A 15,947-nucleotide genomic window follows, 5' to 3' on the forward strand; every position below is an offset into this window, starting at 1 on the left:
GTGGGAGAAAAATATTTAATGGGGACTGTTTAATGAGGACATAAGGACTATCAGAGGAAATGACAGTTCTGGATAAACATGTAAATCTATTAAAAATGATGCTTATATGATGAGAATGGAATCTTCAGCAATAAGCTTAACAATATGAGACAATTATTTCAGGATTTTGGCAATGGATCTGACTAGGCTTCCCTTGAGGCCATGGGGAGACAGAGGAGAAAGGAGAGGGAGAAGGAAGGAGAGGTTACTGGTTGTTTCCCTTTTTGACGGTGAGATAGGATGCTCCTTACTGCTCCATCCTGCAGCAGAGAGAGACAGAGAGAGAATTGGGAGAAAGAGAAGTTAAGTAGAAGTCCTGTGTCTTTAAATCTCCTACTTCTGGCCCAGCCAGGTGTCATGTGAGGATCTGTACCTACTCAACTTTGCTTCCTTAAGATCTGGTGGTAACATGCCATTCTCTTCCAGATCTAAAGGTCAGTGCAGATCTCTACCCCTTTTCCAAGGAAGAAGTCAGTTTTGAATCAAGGGAGTCCTGCTTTTTCATAAATACAAAACTTCTCCTTCATTTTGGTTTCCCTAAAATGTTGGGACCTACATTTTCCTGAGACTTGTTTTTCTGGTCAAAGCTGCATGCAGGAAAAGATGAGGCATCATGATGATAACTGGCATTTATGGGTACTTTTTAGGATTGCAAAATACTTTCCATGCATTATCTAATTTGTGTCTTACCACAGTCCTGTGAAGCAGAAAATAAATATTATCCCAATTTTACAAATGAGAAAATTGATACCACACAGCTAGAAGTAGGATTTGAACCCAAGCTTTTCTAACTCCAGTCTCAAAATGCTGTTTCAACCTGCTATTTTTCAATGTCATCTATTCTTTTTTTGTGCTTCCCTCCCCCATTCCAAACAGCCAGAAGGGAACTGGGTATCAGCTCAGCCATTCCTCATAATACTGCCAAAAAGCCCTGAGTTGATAAGCTCTACTTCACATTTGTGTCACCTGCAAATTTGATAAGCATGTCATCTATTTCTTCTTCTAAGTCACTGATAAAATATCGAATGGCACAGGACAAAGGACAGATTCTGGTGGCACTCCCTTCAAGAGGATATTAATGATTAACTATTCTTTGGATCTAGTCTTTCCAATCCTTTTGAATCCACAAAATGACTCTTTTCCAGCCAGTATCTCTCCATCTAGTCTACACGGATAGCTTTGCTTAAAACAATCCAGATAGATTGTAACCGCAGCATTTCCCAGAGTTATCAAAAGTCTGTGGCAAAGGAAATGAGGTTTAGTTCCACCTTCTCTTGTTGGAGTTACATTTGTTTACTCCTGGAGATCACTGTTTCCCTTTCTAAATGCCCACACATCATCCTTTTAATACTAACAGTACAGTCTAAATGTATTCTGCAATATTTTCCCTAAATAGAGTAAGCCTTGTAACCTTGTTAAAAAAGGAAACAAGTTTAGGGAAAATATTGCGGAATACATGACCTGTTATTGATGAACCAGTCAAGCATTTGGCATTCTCACTTCCCTTTCCATCTGCTCACCCACCAAACTTTGTGTGGTTTTTGGGGTTCTTTTTCTTGAGATGCCTATACTGTAAGTTTTTTGTTTTTTAAACCTTTATTTTCCATCTTTGAATCAAGGCTGTGTACTGGTTCCAAGACAGAAGAGTGGTAAGGGTTAGGCAATGGGGGTTAAACGATTTGCCCAGGGTCACTCTGCTAGGAAGTGGCTGAAATCACATTTGAACCCAGGACTGCCTGGCTCTCTATCTCTATCTCTATCTCTAACCACTTAGCTGCCCCTATGCTACATATTTTAACTTAGAAACCACCTTTTGGCATTACATACCTTAAATAAAAATAATAAATGAAATCAACTTGATCTGTGTTTCTAATGAAACAAATCTTTTAATTGAAATGAAAATCCATTTATTGCCAGTGTCAGGGGCACCTGGGTAAAGCCTATCTGCTTTAGGTATTCTGTATTTTTATTACAATGAGACAATATTAGTTATCTTAGTAATAGTTACATGTCTAAAGGTTTGCAGAGCTTTTTAAAGATATTGCCTCATTTGATTCTCATGATGACCCTGTGAGGTAGATGCTATTATTATGGGGGGTACACTGGAATCAGAAGACTTGAGTTCAGATTCTATCCCCAATACTAGTGGAGTGACCTTGGGTAAATAAATCACGTTCTCTTCCTGGACCTCAGGTTCCTTGGTGTAGATGTATAATGAGGGTTTGGGACTCCTAGCCTTTGAGGTCTTTTCCAGTTCTAATTGTATGATTCCAAGAGGAAATTAGGGGCAGCTATTTGGCACAGTGGATAGAATCCTGGATCTAGAGTCAGGAAAACCTGAGTTCAAATCTGCATTCAAACACCAGGTAAGGCACTTAATAAACCTGCTGGCCTCAGTTTCCTCATCGGTCAAATAAGCTCGAGAAGAAAATGTTAAAACACTCCAGTAGCTTTGCCAAGAAAATCCCAGATGGGCACACTAAAACAACTGAACAACAAGAGAAACTTGAGGTTGAGGTTAATTATCTGAAGCAGGAATCGAACCCAAATGCTCTTGATTCCAAGTCCAATGCTCTGTCTATTGTAACATGTTGTCTCTCTATCATGTTCAAAGAGGAATCATAGAGTCTTTGAGATGAAAGAGACTTCTGAGGCCATTTAGTTCAACCCCACCTGAAATATGAATCCCCTCTACAACATTTCTGAGCAGTAATGGGGAATTTACTACCTCCTAAAACGGCTAATTCTGTTTCAATACCATTCTCATTATTAGATAGTTTTTCTTTCTATCAACCTGCTTTCCACCCAATAAGAAGGAAGAAAACAGTTATTGAACACTTGGAATATGCAAGGCAGGATGCTAACTAAGCACACACTAGTGAGAAGAAAGATGGCGCAGCCTTCAAGGAGTTTACATTCCAATAAGGGGAGATAACACACAGAAGGGAAGCCAAGAGAAGGTTTCAAAAAAGGAAGAAATGAAATCCAGAGAAAGGAAAAATAGGGATAGGAGGGGAAGGAAGGCAGGTGGACTAGGGCTTCTCCACAAAATGGAGGCTGTTGGATGGACCCACTAATGAGAGAAGGGGAGAATATTCTATGATGAACAGGCTGCAGTAGCAAGTTGCCCTTCTGGGGTCAAGCAGAACCAGACTAATCTTTCTTCTGCATGAAGAAACATGATCTAATCTGTGGAATAACAAAGCAGATGCTCCACTGAAAGATTTTACAGTACCTGCTGCTGGATGCTGAACATTCAGAGAGAACAGCTACGTTTTACTTGCTATTATCCATTTGAAAAGCTGTTCAGAAAAGTATCTTCAAGTTTGTATAATTCCCTCTTTTAAAAAAAAGGCAAACAGTACATCTTAATGATGTTCATGTCTGGAAAATTAATGCCTTAAAGTGCTGAGTTGAACATATGGCATGTGATTAAATCAGTTTGTCTTACTCCTGTTTACATAGCCCTGAATCTGATCACTTCTTTGTTCACTCCAAAGAGCCTCTTATTGGGGGAAATCCGAGAGAAGTCCTGGAACACAGCTCCTTGCCTTCCAGGCACCTACTTTTAATTGGGGAAGATTAAACAAAGACCCATTAAACTTTTAGAGACTGTTCTACCCAGGAGAATTTAAGCTCCCTGAAGGCAGGGATGCTCATTGTTGCCTTTGTACCCCCGTACTTATCATTTTGTCTTGCCCAAAGAAGAGGATTCTAGTGGTTTGAAACAGTTGCATTGCATTATAAAATAATGTATGAAAAATTTCAAGAATAGAATGTGAGGGGGTAGCTAGGTGGCTCAGTGAATAGAGAGCCAGAGCCAGAGCTAGAGACGAGATCCTGGGTTCAAATCTGGCCCCAGACACTTCCTAGTTCTCTGACCCTGGGCAAGTCCCTTAATTCCATTGCCTAGCCCTTGCCTTGGAATTTTTAAATATATATATGTGTGTGTGTGTGTGTATAAATTTCTTTTTAAACCCTTACCTTCTCTGTCTTAGAATCCATTATTATATATACATATGCATGTTTTACATATGTATATAATATAAACACATGCGTATATTAATTAATAAATATATATGAATATAATTAATATAATTAATAATAGATTCTAAGACAGAGAAGGTAAGGGCTTAAAAAATAGAACATGAAACTATATTTCAGCAGATCAATAATGAAGCACAAGATAGCATCCATTTATGTAGCCCATTGTCACAAATGCTTCTTTATGCCCACGATCTCATTTGATCCTAACAGCCCTCAGTGTAAGTATTGTTAGCACAGCTTTACAGATGAGGAAGCTGAGATTCAGACAGATTAAGGAACCGAGCCAAGGTCACCCAGCTAATAAACGGCGTCCCCAGACATCTTAAGATTCCCATGTCCTTGTTTTCCTTCTGCTTTCCTTGTTTGTCCTTGTTGTTCGGTGAAGGAAGGGTGTGATTGATGTGAGATCTGGGGCTAAGCAGACTTCTTGGAGGGGTGCCCTTCATTCTTTGTTTGGTAGAGGACCAGCCACCTCACAGAGTGATGTCTTGATTTGTGATTGAAGCAGATTGAAGCGGGGCAGAGTTGCACAAAGTCCTCAGCCTTGTCTGCTCTTCTGGAGTCGTTGAAGCCCGAGAGAGCAAGACAGAAGTCAGGAGAGCTGGGCCATGGCAGGGATGCAGAAGAAGGCCTTGGTATCTTTGATATCTGACCATTCTCCAGACCCTCCACAGGCCCTGCTTCTGCCACCATCGTGGACATTCGAACAAATTGTTCTCATTCACCCATTTCGAGAAGAGAAGTCTACACGTGCTTAGGGGCAAGGGGCACCCCCCTCACCCCAACTCATTTGCTAGATTTGAGGCTTGAGAGTTGGGGGAAAGGTGGACACCAAAGAGGGAGGGGTGGGGGTTAAGCCAAAGGAGGAGATGGACAGGAATTTCTGGAGAGAATTGGAGAGGGTGCCCCCAGGGAAATATCTTACAATGATAAGAAATTAGAGGAAGATTTAAATAGAGAAACAAGAAGGAAACCTTTAGAGGAGGAAAAGAGAAGTGAACTGAGCAGTGAGGTGCCTGGGCAAGAAGATGGCAGCATTCTTAGAGAGGGGACCATCGAACTCATGACCCTAACAGGAGTTGGGATGGGGGAGCCGGCACCATAGATGGGAACTGAATGGAGGAGCCCTGCCCTAGGCATGGCTGTTATACTACAGGCTTAGACATGGTGGCTGCCAAATAGAAGATTCTTTCTAGGGGAAGAATCAGAATGTTGGTATCCAAGAACAAAGCCCTTGCCCTGGGCTATTAAGTGCTCTAGTAAGGATGGTTTCAGAAAGAGCTGGAAAGACCTTCATGGATGAGTGCAGAGTGAAATAAACAGAACCAGGAAAACAGCGTACACAGTAACAGCAATATTGTGGGGTGATCAAATGTGATAGACTTTGCTGCTCTCAGCAGTACAGTGATCCAGGACAGTTCTGAGGGACTTGGGACAAAGAATGCTATCAATCTATCCACCTCCAGAGAAAGAGCTGCTGGAGTCAGGATGCAGATGAAAGCATATGATTTTTCACTTTGGTTTGTTTGGGTTTATGTTTTGGGGGTTTAGTTTTATGAGATCGCTCGCATACAAAAATAAACAATATGGAAATGTTTTGCATGATAATACATGTATAATCCAGATTGAATTGCCTGCCAGCATCAGGAAGAGGAAGGAAAGTGAGGGAGGGAGATAAGTTTGATCATAGAACTTGGAAAACTCTGAGGAAAATTCTCATTACATGTAATTGGTAAAAAAATTGAAAAAAAAAGTGCTCTCTTAAGTGTTATCTGTATTTTATTGATGAGGAAAGAGACTCAGAGATTCGGTGTAGTGTAGTGGATAGAATTTTGGACTTTAAAATTGAAGACCTAAGTGTGAATCTTGCCTCAGACACCTACTAGCTGTATAGCTCTGTAATTTCTGTGGGGCTCAGTTTCCTCATATGTAAACGAGGATGAGCAGACTCAAAGACCTCTAAGATCTCTCCCATCTCTAAGTCAATGACCCAGTGATTATGCTGTTATTATCTACAATTTGAACTTAGGGCTCCTTATTCCAAATCTAGTATTTTCTACTATACTATCCTGCACCAGTTGTTTTTTTTTCTGTTGCTTATTAACTCAGAGAAAAATCCATCTGTTAGCAAACATTTATTGAGGGCTTACGATACACAAGGTGTTGTGCTAGGCAGTCTGTGTTTGTGGGAGCTTACACTACCAAATATAAGACACTTTCTGTACTTCAGGGGTAGAGAGGACAATTGGGGAAAATAAGACATAGACACTCGAAAAGAGAACTATCAATAAAATGGCAGTTTAAGTGGTAAATGGGCAGCTAGATGGCTCAGTGGATAGAGTGCTGGTCAGGAAGACCTGAGTTCAAATCTGGATTTAACTAGATGTGTGACCCTGGGAAAGTCATTTAACCTCTGTCCACTCCTGGAGAAGGCAACGGCAAACCACTTCTGTATCTTTGCCAAGAAAATCCCATGTATAATATTAGGGTCCATGGAGTCATGGAAGAGTTGGACGAGCCTGAACAACAACAACAGAGTGGTCACTGACTAGTAACAGAAAGTAAAGGGACAGCTAAGTGGCTCATTGGGTAGAACCCTGAGCCTGAAGTCAGGAAGAACCAAGTTCAGAGGTAACCTCAGTCTCCTATTAGTTGCATGATTCTGGGCAAGACAACATTCAGCCATAAAATGAGCTGGAGAAGGAAATGGCAAACCACACCAATATCTTTGCCAAGAAAACCCCCAAAATGGAGCCACAAAGAGGCTGTCAGGGCTAAAATGATTGAACCACAAAAATATTATACAAGACCAGGGAAGGGAAAGATCACTAAGGTAGTCAGTTTCACAGAAATATTTTTTAAAGATTCACAGAATTTCAGAATTGGAAAGGACACCAGTGGCCATCCAGTTCAACTCCTACCTGAAAAAGAGCCCTACATACAACTTACCCCAAAAAGTGGCCATCAAGTCTTTCCTTGAAGACTTTCATTATGGAGAAAACCACAGCTTTCCAAGGCACCTCACTCTATTCTTGAATATTCTAATTGTTAGGATGTTTTTGCCTTTTGGAAAACTTGAATTTATTTCTTCTCATTTCCATCCATTGCTCCTGGTTTTGTCTCTGGGGCCAAGAGAGACAAATCAAATCACTTTCCCCAAAGAAAGTTCTTCAGATACTTGGAAGATTGCTCTCATGACTGTCCTCAATAATCTCTTCTAGGTGCTAAACTTTAGGGGCAGTTCTTGCAACCAATCCTCCTATGCCAATAGACTTTGAAACCCTTCCCCAGCCTAGTGGCCCTCCTGAAACTCCATTAGCTCATCTGTGTCCTTCCTAAAATGGAAAGCAGCACTGTAGATGTGATCTGCCCAAGTCTGCTGTCTGCCCTGTACAATAAGTACAGTAAGACTATCATAGCCATATTCCTGGCATAAGGAGCTCAAGATTGCTTTAGTTATTTTGGTTGCCTTTTCATACTGTTGACACATTGGATTTGTAGTCCAATAAAACCCCAAGATTTTTTCCCAGAAAACATCTACCCAACAATGCCTTCCCTATCTTATACTTCTTTAATTTTTTAGAAAAAATTTTTCCATGGTTACATGATTCATGTTCTTGCTCTCTCCCCCCCCCCAACCCCCAGTAGCCGATGCACATTTCCACTTGTTTCTTCCTGTGTCATTGATCAAGACCTATTTCCATATTATTGATAGTTGTTCTAGGGTGGTCATTAAGAGTCTACATCCCCAATCATGTCCGCATCAACCCATGTGTTTAAGCGGTTGTTTTTCTTCTGTGTTTCCTCTCCTGTAGTTCTTCCTCTGAATGTGGGTAGCGTTCTTTTCCATAAATCCCTCAGAATTGTCCTGGGTCATTGCATTGCTGCTAGTACAGAGGTCCATTACATTCGGTTGTACCACAGTGTATCAGTCTCTGTGTACAGTGTTCTCCTGGTTCTGCTCCTTTCGCTCTGCATCAATTCCTGGAGTTCTTTCCAGTTCACATTAACGCATTGCTGGTGGAGTTGTGAATGGATCCAACCATCTTATACTTCTGAAGCCAATTTTTCAGAACCTACATATGAGACTTTTACATTTATCCTCATTGAATTTCATCTTATTAGTTTTAGCCTACCTAAAAGCTGGTGGATACATCCTCAAGGTCTCTGCAATCACCATATCCAGGTAGGGTAATTCTTCTTCCAGCGTGCAGAACTTTGGGACAGCCTATAAGGACACAGGGAAAAGAACACCATGTTAAAAAGATCCCAATAATTCTCAGCTTTTACATATTTTTCAAGTTGCTACCACAGATATTTAAATACAAACTCTCTACTTAAAAGCAAATAAAACATAAATCTCAATGGAAAGACAGTTTTTGGACAGTTCTCTCATACTGGAATTACATTGTATTCAACATTGCTCAAAACAAACAGGCTGACACAATGAGCTTAAAAATCTCTGGGTCATTGTGCTTGCAGAAGACTCATGATGAATCCTGTTCCCCACTCCCCAAAAGACAGGTGGCAGGCTCAGTGCCAATTGCTACATTTTTTTCAACTTGTAAAATATTAATTTAAATTAAAAAGAAATCTCTGGATCATAATGAGATCCAGGGAAACTGCATGGTGGATTGGAAAAAAAAATGATGGAAGTATTGTCAGCAGATCTAAGTTTGAGTTCTGGTGTTGCCATTATAGTAGTCAGTCATATGAGCTTAGACATGGTGGATGGAAGTGCTGAACTTGGATTCAGGGAGATCTGAATTCAAATCCTATCTCTGCTACTTGTTAGCTCTGTGCTCCTGGACAACCTCTTTAGGCATAGCCTAGATGACCACATTTCTAGTATAGTTCAGTGAAACTGAACTGCTTGCTGCTCTCTGTATGCAGTGTTCCATTTCCCATCTCCATGCTTTTGAACAGGCTATCTGCCATACTCAGAATACATTTCTTTATTTCTACCTCTTAGAATCTCTAGCTTTCCTTAAGTCTTAGCTTCTGTTATTTCCTCCTTGAAATATAGCCTGATCCCCCAATTTGCTACTGTCTTCCCTCTTCCCCAAATTACTTTATATATATTATATTTATTGTTTAAATGTTGTTTCCCCTCAGTAGCATGTAAGCTGAAAAGTTATCTTGTATTCAGGAACATGCTAATAAATATTTAACAATAGGTTCTCTCCCCACCCCAAAAGAAAAGCATACATCCTATACTCTCAAGTTTAATCTGAATTATTAACATGTTCTCCATCATTTTCTTAAGTCTAGATAATCAACAAATAGTAAAATGAGCCACGATTTGTAGCATTATTCTATTTCTGGGGTATATATAGATGCTCACATTTAAAATTTAACAATCAGCTCTCGAATGGGAGGAGTTGGCTCCAGCTCAGCTTTGCTTTTATTTTGTATCTACTTCTATGTTGTATATATGGTCTCCCCAAACAGGTAGGGAGGGCAGGGATTATTTTTGTCTTTGCATACTTGGCAACATGCATGGCACGGAGTAGGCACTTAATAAATGCATCTTGAATGAACCTAACAGCATGGACCAAATGACCTCTAAAGGTCTCTTCCAACGCTAGGCTTCTATAAGTCCAAAGCATATGATCTAGTCTACGATTTTGAAAATGCAGATGTTATAAATTTGCAAATGCAAATTTAATCCAAATGCATTCAGTCTAGTCTGTCTGGGGTAGACAGGAGAGAGGCCAAGCCAGGAGAGGAGCAGAAAGGAGAGCCGGTCACAGTGTATCAACAGAACTTTGTCTCTCCGGGGCTTCTTCCTTTTGGAGAAACTGGTAAGAAAAGCTTCACGGATCAGTTCTGCCAGCAGAGGGCAGCAAGAGTACATTGAAGAGTGGGGTACAGGCAACCTGAGCACCTGGTTCTCTCCCCAGTTCTACCACTAAGCAGCTAAGCTTCTGCCACTTACCTTCTCTGTAACTGAACCTCAGTTTCCTTATCTGAATAGTGAGGTATTAACATTTACCATATGTATGTATATGTGTGCCTATAAGCACACGTATTTATCTACCCATCTGTCTCAGTCACTGCCTGTCTGTCAATCTATCAGTCTATCTATCCGTCTTTCTCTCTCTGACTCTATCAGTCTATCTGTCTGTCTCTCTATGTATCTGTCTATCTGTCTGTTTATGCATCTTTCTGTCAATCTCTCAGTCTATCTATCCATCCTTCTCTCTCTTCCTCTGTCTGTCTATCCATATCTCTCTCTCTCTCTCTCTCTCTCTCTCTCTCTCTCTCTCTCTTTGTCTCTATACCTCACAGGGATAGTGTAATGATGAAATATTATCACAACAGGATCTGGATCTGCGATTTCCTTGGTGTATGGAATTCTTGGGTATGAAAAATGCTTTTACCAATGCAGGTTGGCATCTTCTCTTCCATTTATAGTTTTAGAGAGTTGTCTAGGAGTGTTCAGAATGTAAGTGACTTGTCTAAGGACACACAGTCAGTATGTATTAGAGGGTAGGCTCTGTCTACTTTGCCACTATGCATCTATGAAATAGCATTTATAAACCACCACATCAATGCCGGGGGGGGCTTTGTTGTGCTTTCTTCTGTCTGTTCCTTTGATTTCAGTGGTGTAGGGAGCTCCCAGTGAAGGAACTCCCTCTCTCAATAGAGGTCAACAACTACTCTGTAATGTGTGGTCTTAGAAAGTTGCTTATGGAGACTTGCCCAGAGTCACACCTCCACTCCGTGTCAGAGGTGGGAATTGAACCTGTGTGTTCCTGTCTTAGTGGCCAGCTCTGCCCACCGTGGCTCTGCTGTGTCTCTCAAATGTGAATTTTGGTATTCTTCTTCTTCCATTTTCCCTCAGCAACTTACCTGCTGAAGTACTTATTTTGGGGCTTGAAACACATTTTGTTGGTGTCTTTCACCAGCCTAGAACGAAGCCCCCCTTTGACCTAGGAGATCGTTTTTGATAGTTCCAGACGGCCCTCCCCTCAATCACTGCCCCCCTAGCCAACCCGATGATGAACTTAGCGAGGCTGGTGCTCTGGTGATGGATACATAGCCTGCCCCTGGCCCATACTTGAAGCCATTCCAGCTTGGTGGCACCCGTCAGAATCTGCCCTTTGCTGGCACAGTCTTCCAGAATCTGGGGTCACCTCCATGACACCACGACACGGGGGAGGAGCGTTTGAATGAAGCAGCCTGGGTTTGCTGAACGCTATTTTCACATTCATATTCTTGTACTCGGCTGCTGGTCCATTGACTCAGGGCTACATGCTGGAGCCTTTAGGAGGGAAGGAAGTAGAGGAAGGAGGAAAAATCGCTCTGTTTAGTCTTGGAACAGTGCATCAGCTGGCCCAAGGGGAAATGCTGGAAGTGTTGTGGGCAGGACACCAGGCAAGAAGAGAACCGGCGTGCGGCCAGTGCCCTCATGGCACACGTTGCCTAGAACACACAGACACATACGTCCACCCCCAACCCCAATGTGACCTATTTCTGATCACTCTAAAATTTTTGTATTTTTCCTTAGAAATATGGGGCCAGAAAGGCCTTTATCCAACTTGTTATCAGAACCGAAGCCTAGAGCAGTGACTCGCTAGAGGTTATGGTGGCAGTAGATGGCAGAGGTGGGCATCGAACCCTGTTTTTGACTGGAAGGGAGGACCCCCCCCCCCGCTTTGTGTAGGGACGGTGTAGTCTTTATTTGCATCAAATAATAATGATAAACAGTAGTTAAAACAATATGTAAGAATCCCTTTGGACTGACAAATGACCTTATTTGATCTTCACAGCCATTCTGTAACATCATCTCAGCCAAAGATGATTTTTATGTCCAGTTTACAAAGGAGGAAACAGAGGCTTAGGGAGACTGAGTGACCTGCTGGAGGTTAATTAGATAGTAAAAACCCAGTGGAATTGCTCATTGGCTACAGGAGGGGGGTGGGAGGAGGGGAGGGAAAGAACATGAATCTTGTAACCATGTAAAATATTCTTAATTAATTAATTAAAGATGGAAAATCACAAAAAAATTATAATTAAAAAAATTAGGTAGTGTGTGGTAGAGCTGGGACTCAGGTCTTCTGATGCTAATAATAATAATAATTGATGATGATGATGATGATGATGATGATGATGAGTTAGCATGAGGTTTGCAAACTGCTTTATATATGTGAATACAGTAAATCCTTAAAATAACCTTGGGAGGAAGGTGCTATTATTGTCCCCAATATATAGATAAAGAAACTGGGGCATGGAGGGATTAGGTGACTTGCCATGCATCACACAGGGAGGGAGTATTAGAAGCAGGACTCAAACTCAAGCCTTCTTGACGCCAAGACCAGCACTCTACCCGCTGTGCCACCTTGCTGCCAAGGAGGCAGGGTAAAGAGTAGGTACGAGGGCAGCCGTAACGAAGAGGGAAGAGCGGAGAGACAGCCACCAGGGAAGTCAGTGCGGCTTTTGGCAATTATCCAGCATAACTCCTCTACGTGATGGGATGGCTGATGCTTGTCTCAAAGCAGATTTCTTTTGGGAGCTTGAATGACCTGGTTTGGCTGGCTACACCCAATCTGAACTTCAGTGGGTAAGGATGAGGATTTAGGCTGCGATCTCCCAAGGATCATGGGCACAGCTTATGGGCATCGAGGTGGCACAGTGGAGAGAGTGCCAGGTCTGGAGTCAGGAAGACTCATCTTTGTGGGTTCAGATTGGGTCTCAGATCCCGTATCCCTCAGTTTGTTCATCTGTAAAATGAGCTGGAGAAGGAAACGACAAATCAGTCCAGCGTCTCTGCCAAGAAAACCCCCAATGGGGTCATGAAGGGCCAGTCATGACTGAAATGATTGAACAGCGACATGGGCATGGCCTCTCAGGGCTCTGCCTTGGGAGAGGGAGAATCATGCCAATCAAATCCTATGTCTGGTAAGAAAGAAAAATCATGATGCTTTGGAAATCTACTTGGAGCCAGCAGGACCCTTGGGATGTCTTGGGGAACATTGGTTAAACACCTCCTGTGTGCGAGGTGCTGTCCTAAGTGCTGGAGATGCGAAGACCAAAGCAAAAGGCAAACAATCCCTGACTTCTAGGAGCTGACCTTCTATCTAATATACAAATGGATCTAAAATGAATTCAAGGTGATTTTGGGGGAGGAGGAAGGAGACATTAACTAGACCAGGGGTTCGTTGCCTTCTTACATCAAGGACCCCAAGGAGCCTAGGGACTCCTCGGAATGTTTTCAAATGCTATAATACAAAGGCATTCAATTATTCTGAAATTTCAGTTAGAGAAATAAATAAATATGTTTAAAAATAGGCTTACAGTTCCCAGATTAAGTACCCTCAAACCAGACAACACCCCCATTTTCCAGATGAGGAAGCTAAGGCCAAGAGGGATGGTGGGATTTCCCCAAATTCATACAGATAGCAAATGGCAAAGCCAAGAGTGGACAAACCAAAACCCCAACCCTTCTGACTCCCAAGTCTAGATTTTTTCCCTTTGCTTCACGTTGCTTTTACTAGCCGTTAGCAAAGAAAGAAAACATAATCAAGCATTTGGACTGAAGGGTGTAAGTCCTCATTGGAGGCCCCTCCACAAAACTTCTCATTAAAGACCTTTCTCCAGCTTTAGTTGTCAACCTTTTCGGCACCCCATCTTTTCAAGGATCCCCAGGCCACAGGGAGACTGCTAGGGTTAGGCCTTGGCCACTGTTGGTGGCTCTTCTCGTTGGTTGAGTTTAGCCCTTATCATTATATTTTTAGAAAGTGTCTTTTTGTTGCTCTTTTTTCCCCCCTTTTCAAACATTGCTGTCACTTTTCAGTTCCCTTTCCCTCTCCTCACCCCATTCCCCACTTAGAACTCTCCTTTGCAACTAAGTACAGTTAAACAAAACAAACGGAAACACGGCCCAGATTTGAGAGTGCAGCACTGAAATCTTAGAAAAACAACCACATGGTCCCAGGTGCAACAGCGCGTTGCTTTGGCGTTGGTCTCGACAGACACCAGGGCAGTAATACGTGAGGTATAGTGTCAGGAGTGATGTATTTATTGATTTATTTTCAATTCAGTTTCTTTTCAATGAACAAAAAACTATTTTCTCTCCTCCAAGGAGCATTGGATTTAGAGTCAAGGGATCTGGGCTTGAAATGCCAATTCTTCTACTTAATGCCTGTAAATGACCTCGGACTAGTTACTTTTCTCCTCTATAAAATGAAGGGGCTGGATTACATCATTTTCAACTTCCCCTTCTGTTCAGAACCCTTTGATCTTATAAGGCTGTGATATCATGAAAAGAATGGATAAGATTAAAAAAAACCAAAACAAATCTGAAGACACCTTGAAAAATGAATTAGGTAGTTTTAGAGCAAATTAAAGGAATTTGTTCTTTGTACAATCATAAAATTAGAGCTGGATGGGATTTTTAGAGATTATCTGGTCCACCACTTGCATTTTACACATGAAGAAACTGAGGCCCAGGAAAATTCAATGACTTGCTCAGGGTCATACAAGTTTTAAGAGCCAAAGCCCAGATCTAATGCATTTTCTCTTTTTAAAAAAAATATTAATATGTGATTTTCTTTTTTTTTCATAGTTAGAAAAGCTCTTTTTCTTTTTGTTTTATCTTTATTTTATTTTATTTTCAAACCCTTACCTTCTGTCTTGGAGCCAATACTGTGTATTGGCTCCAAGGCAGAAGAGTGGTAAGGGTAGGCAATGGGGGGGAGGGTCAAGTGATCTGTCCAGGGTCACACAGCTGGGAAGTGTCTGAGGCCAGATTTGAACCTAGGACCTCCCGGCTCTAGGCCTGGCTCTCAATCCACTGAGCTGCCCCCCTTAATGCACTTTCCAGTTCTCATGCTTCACTCATTTTAGCAAAATGTTCTCAGTTCTCTCCTTTCTTATATCAGAGTTGAGCTAAGCCAGCCTGCTTTGGCCTTTGCCATGAGTTACAGTTATCCAGCAATCTTGCCGTTAAGGACTCTGTTGGTACCGATGAAGAGTTTGCATCCCACCCACAAACAGCACCAGAGCAATGGGCTGAGTTCCCGACTGGGAGATGGCTGGGATCGTTGCTTCTAGTTTAGACTTCCACTAGAAGCCAGCCTCTTTTTTTTTTTTTTTTTTTTTTTAACCAAGGAGAAACCTTTTCATTTGACACCTTAGAGGATGTAGTAATTTGCCTTTGCAAACATCAGCCTTCTAAGTAGCAGGATCAGATCAGGGATGTGCCTGAGCCAGCTCAGGTTGGCAGTTGTTAAATTTTCAGTGTGAGCCCAGACACCTTGGAAATGGGCAAACTACAAATCAGGGCTTCATTTATTGTTGTTGTTGTTTTTTTTAATCGTCTAGACTTAAGAGAGTGGCGGGGAAAATGTTAATAATTTAAACTTAAAAGTGTGTTACATGTGTACATTTTTCCATCCAAAGAGTTAGTTGCTGGTTTGAGTCTTAAATATCCCCCTACCCTGGTTGTTGTCTCCAGAGTCATCACTAATGAATTTATCTGAACTCTTGAATGTATTTGTATTTTCAGTCTATATATAATTAATTTCACAAGTTTCTTTCCCGATGGGCTTAAGGTCTTGAAGATTATGATCCTAAGACACTTTTTAGTAGTTGAGGATCTTTCTTTATTCCTGTTATATATGTTAAAATATACAACCTTACAATTCAAGTGGATCTTATAAAATGTCTTGGTGGTTTTCGAGTCCAATTCCCTACCCAAAGCATGAATCTCCTCTACATCATATCCAAGTCATCATTCAGTTTCTGCTTGGATAAATCCAGTGATGGGCAGCCTGTTCTGTTCCATCAATGGATATTTTCCATACAAACATATTAGGAAAGTAAAAAAGAATATCCTTGAAACTTAAAATAATAAA

At 41.5% G+C, this 15,947-nt stretch overlaps 1 protein-coding gene across 1 annotated transcript in view; it reads right to left on the reverse strand.

The window, feature by feature from the left end:
* TBXAS1 (thromboxane A synthase 1) overlaps window positions 1–15,947 on the reverse strand; it is a 250,491-nt gene that overhangs the window by 10,426 nt on the left and 224,118 nt on the right. Inside the window, exon 10 of the mRNA XM_044678622.1 lies at window positions 8,223–8,314. Within this exon, the coding sequence (XP_044534557.1) occupies window positions 8,223–8,314 (92 nt within the window). The remainder of the gene's footprint in view (window positions 1–8,222; window positions 8,315–15,947) is intronic.

The sequence above is a fragment of the Gracilinanus agilis genome, chromosome 5 (assembly GCF_016433145.1).
Source record: "Gracilinanus agilis isolate LMUSP501 chromosome 5, AgileGrace, whole genome shotgun sequence".
Classification (NCBI taxonomy): Eukaryota; Metazoa; Chordata; class Mammalia; order Didelphimorphia; family Didelphidae; genus Gracilinanus; species Gracilinanus agilis.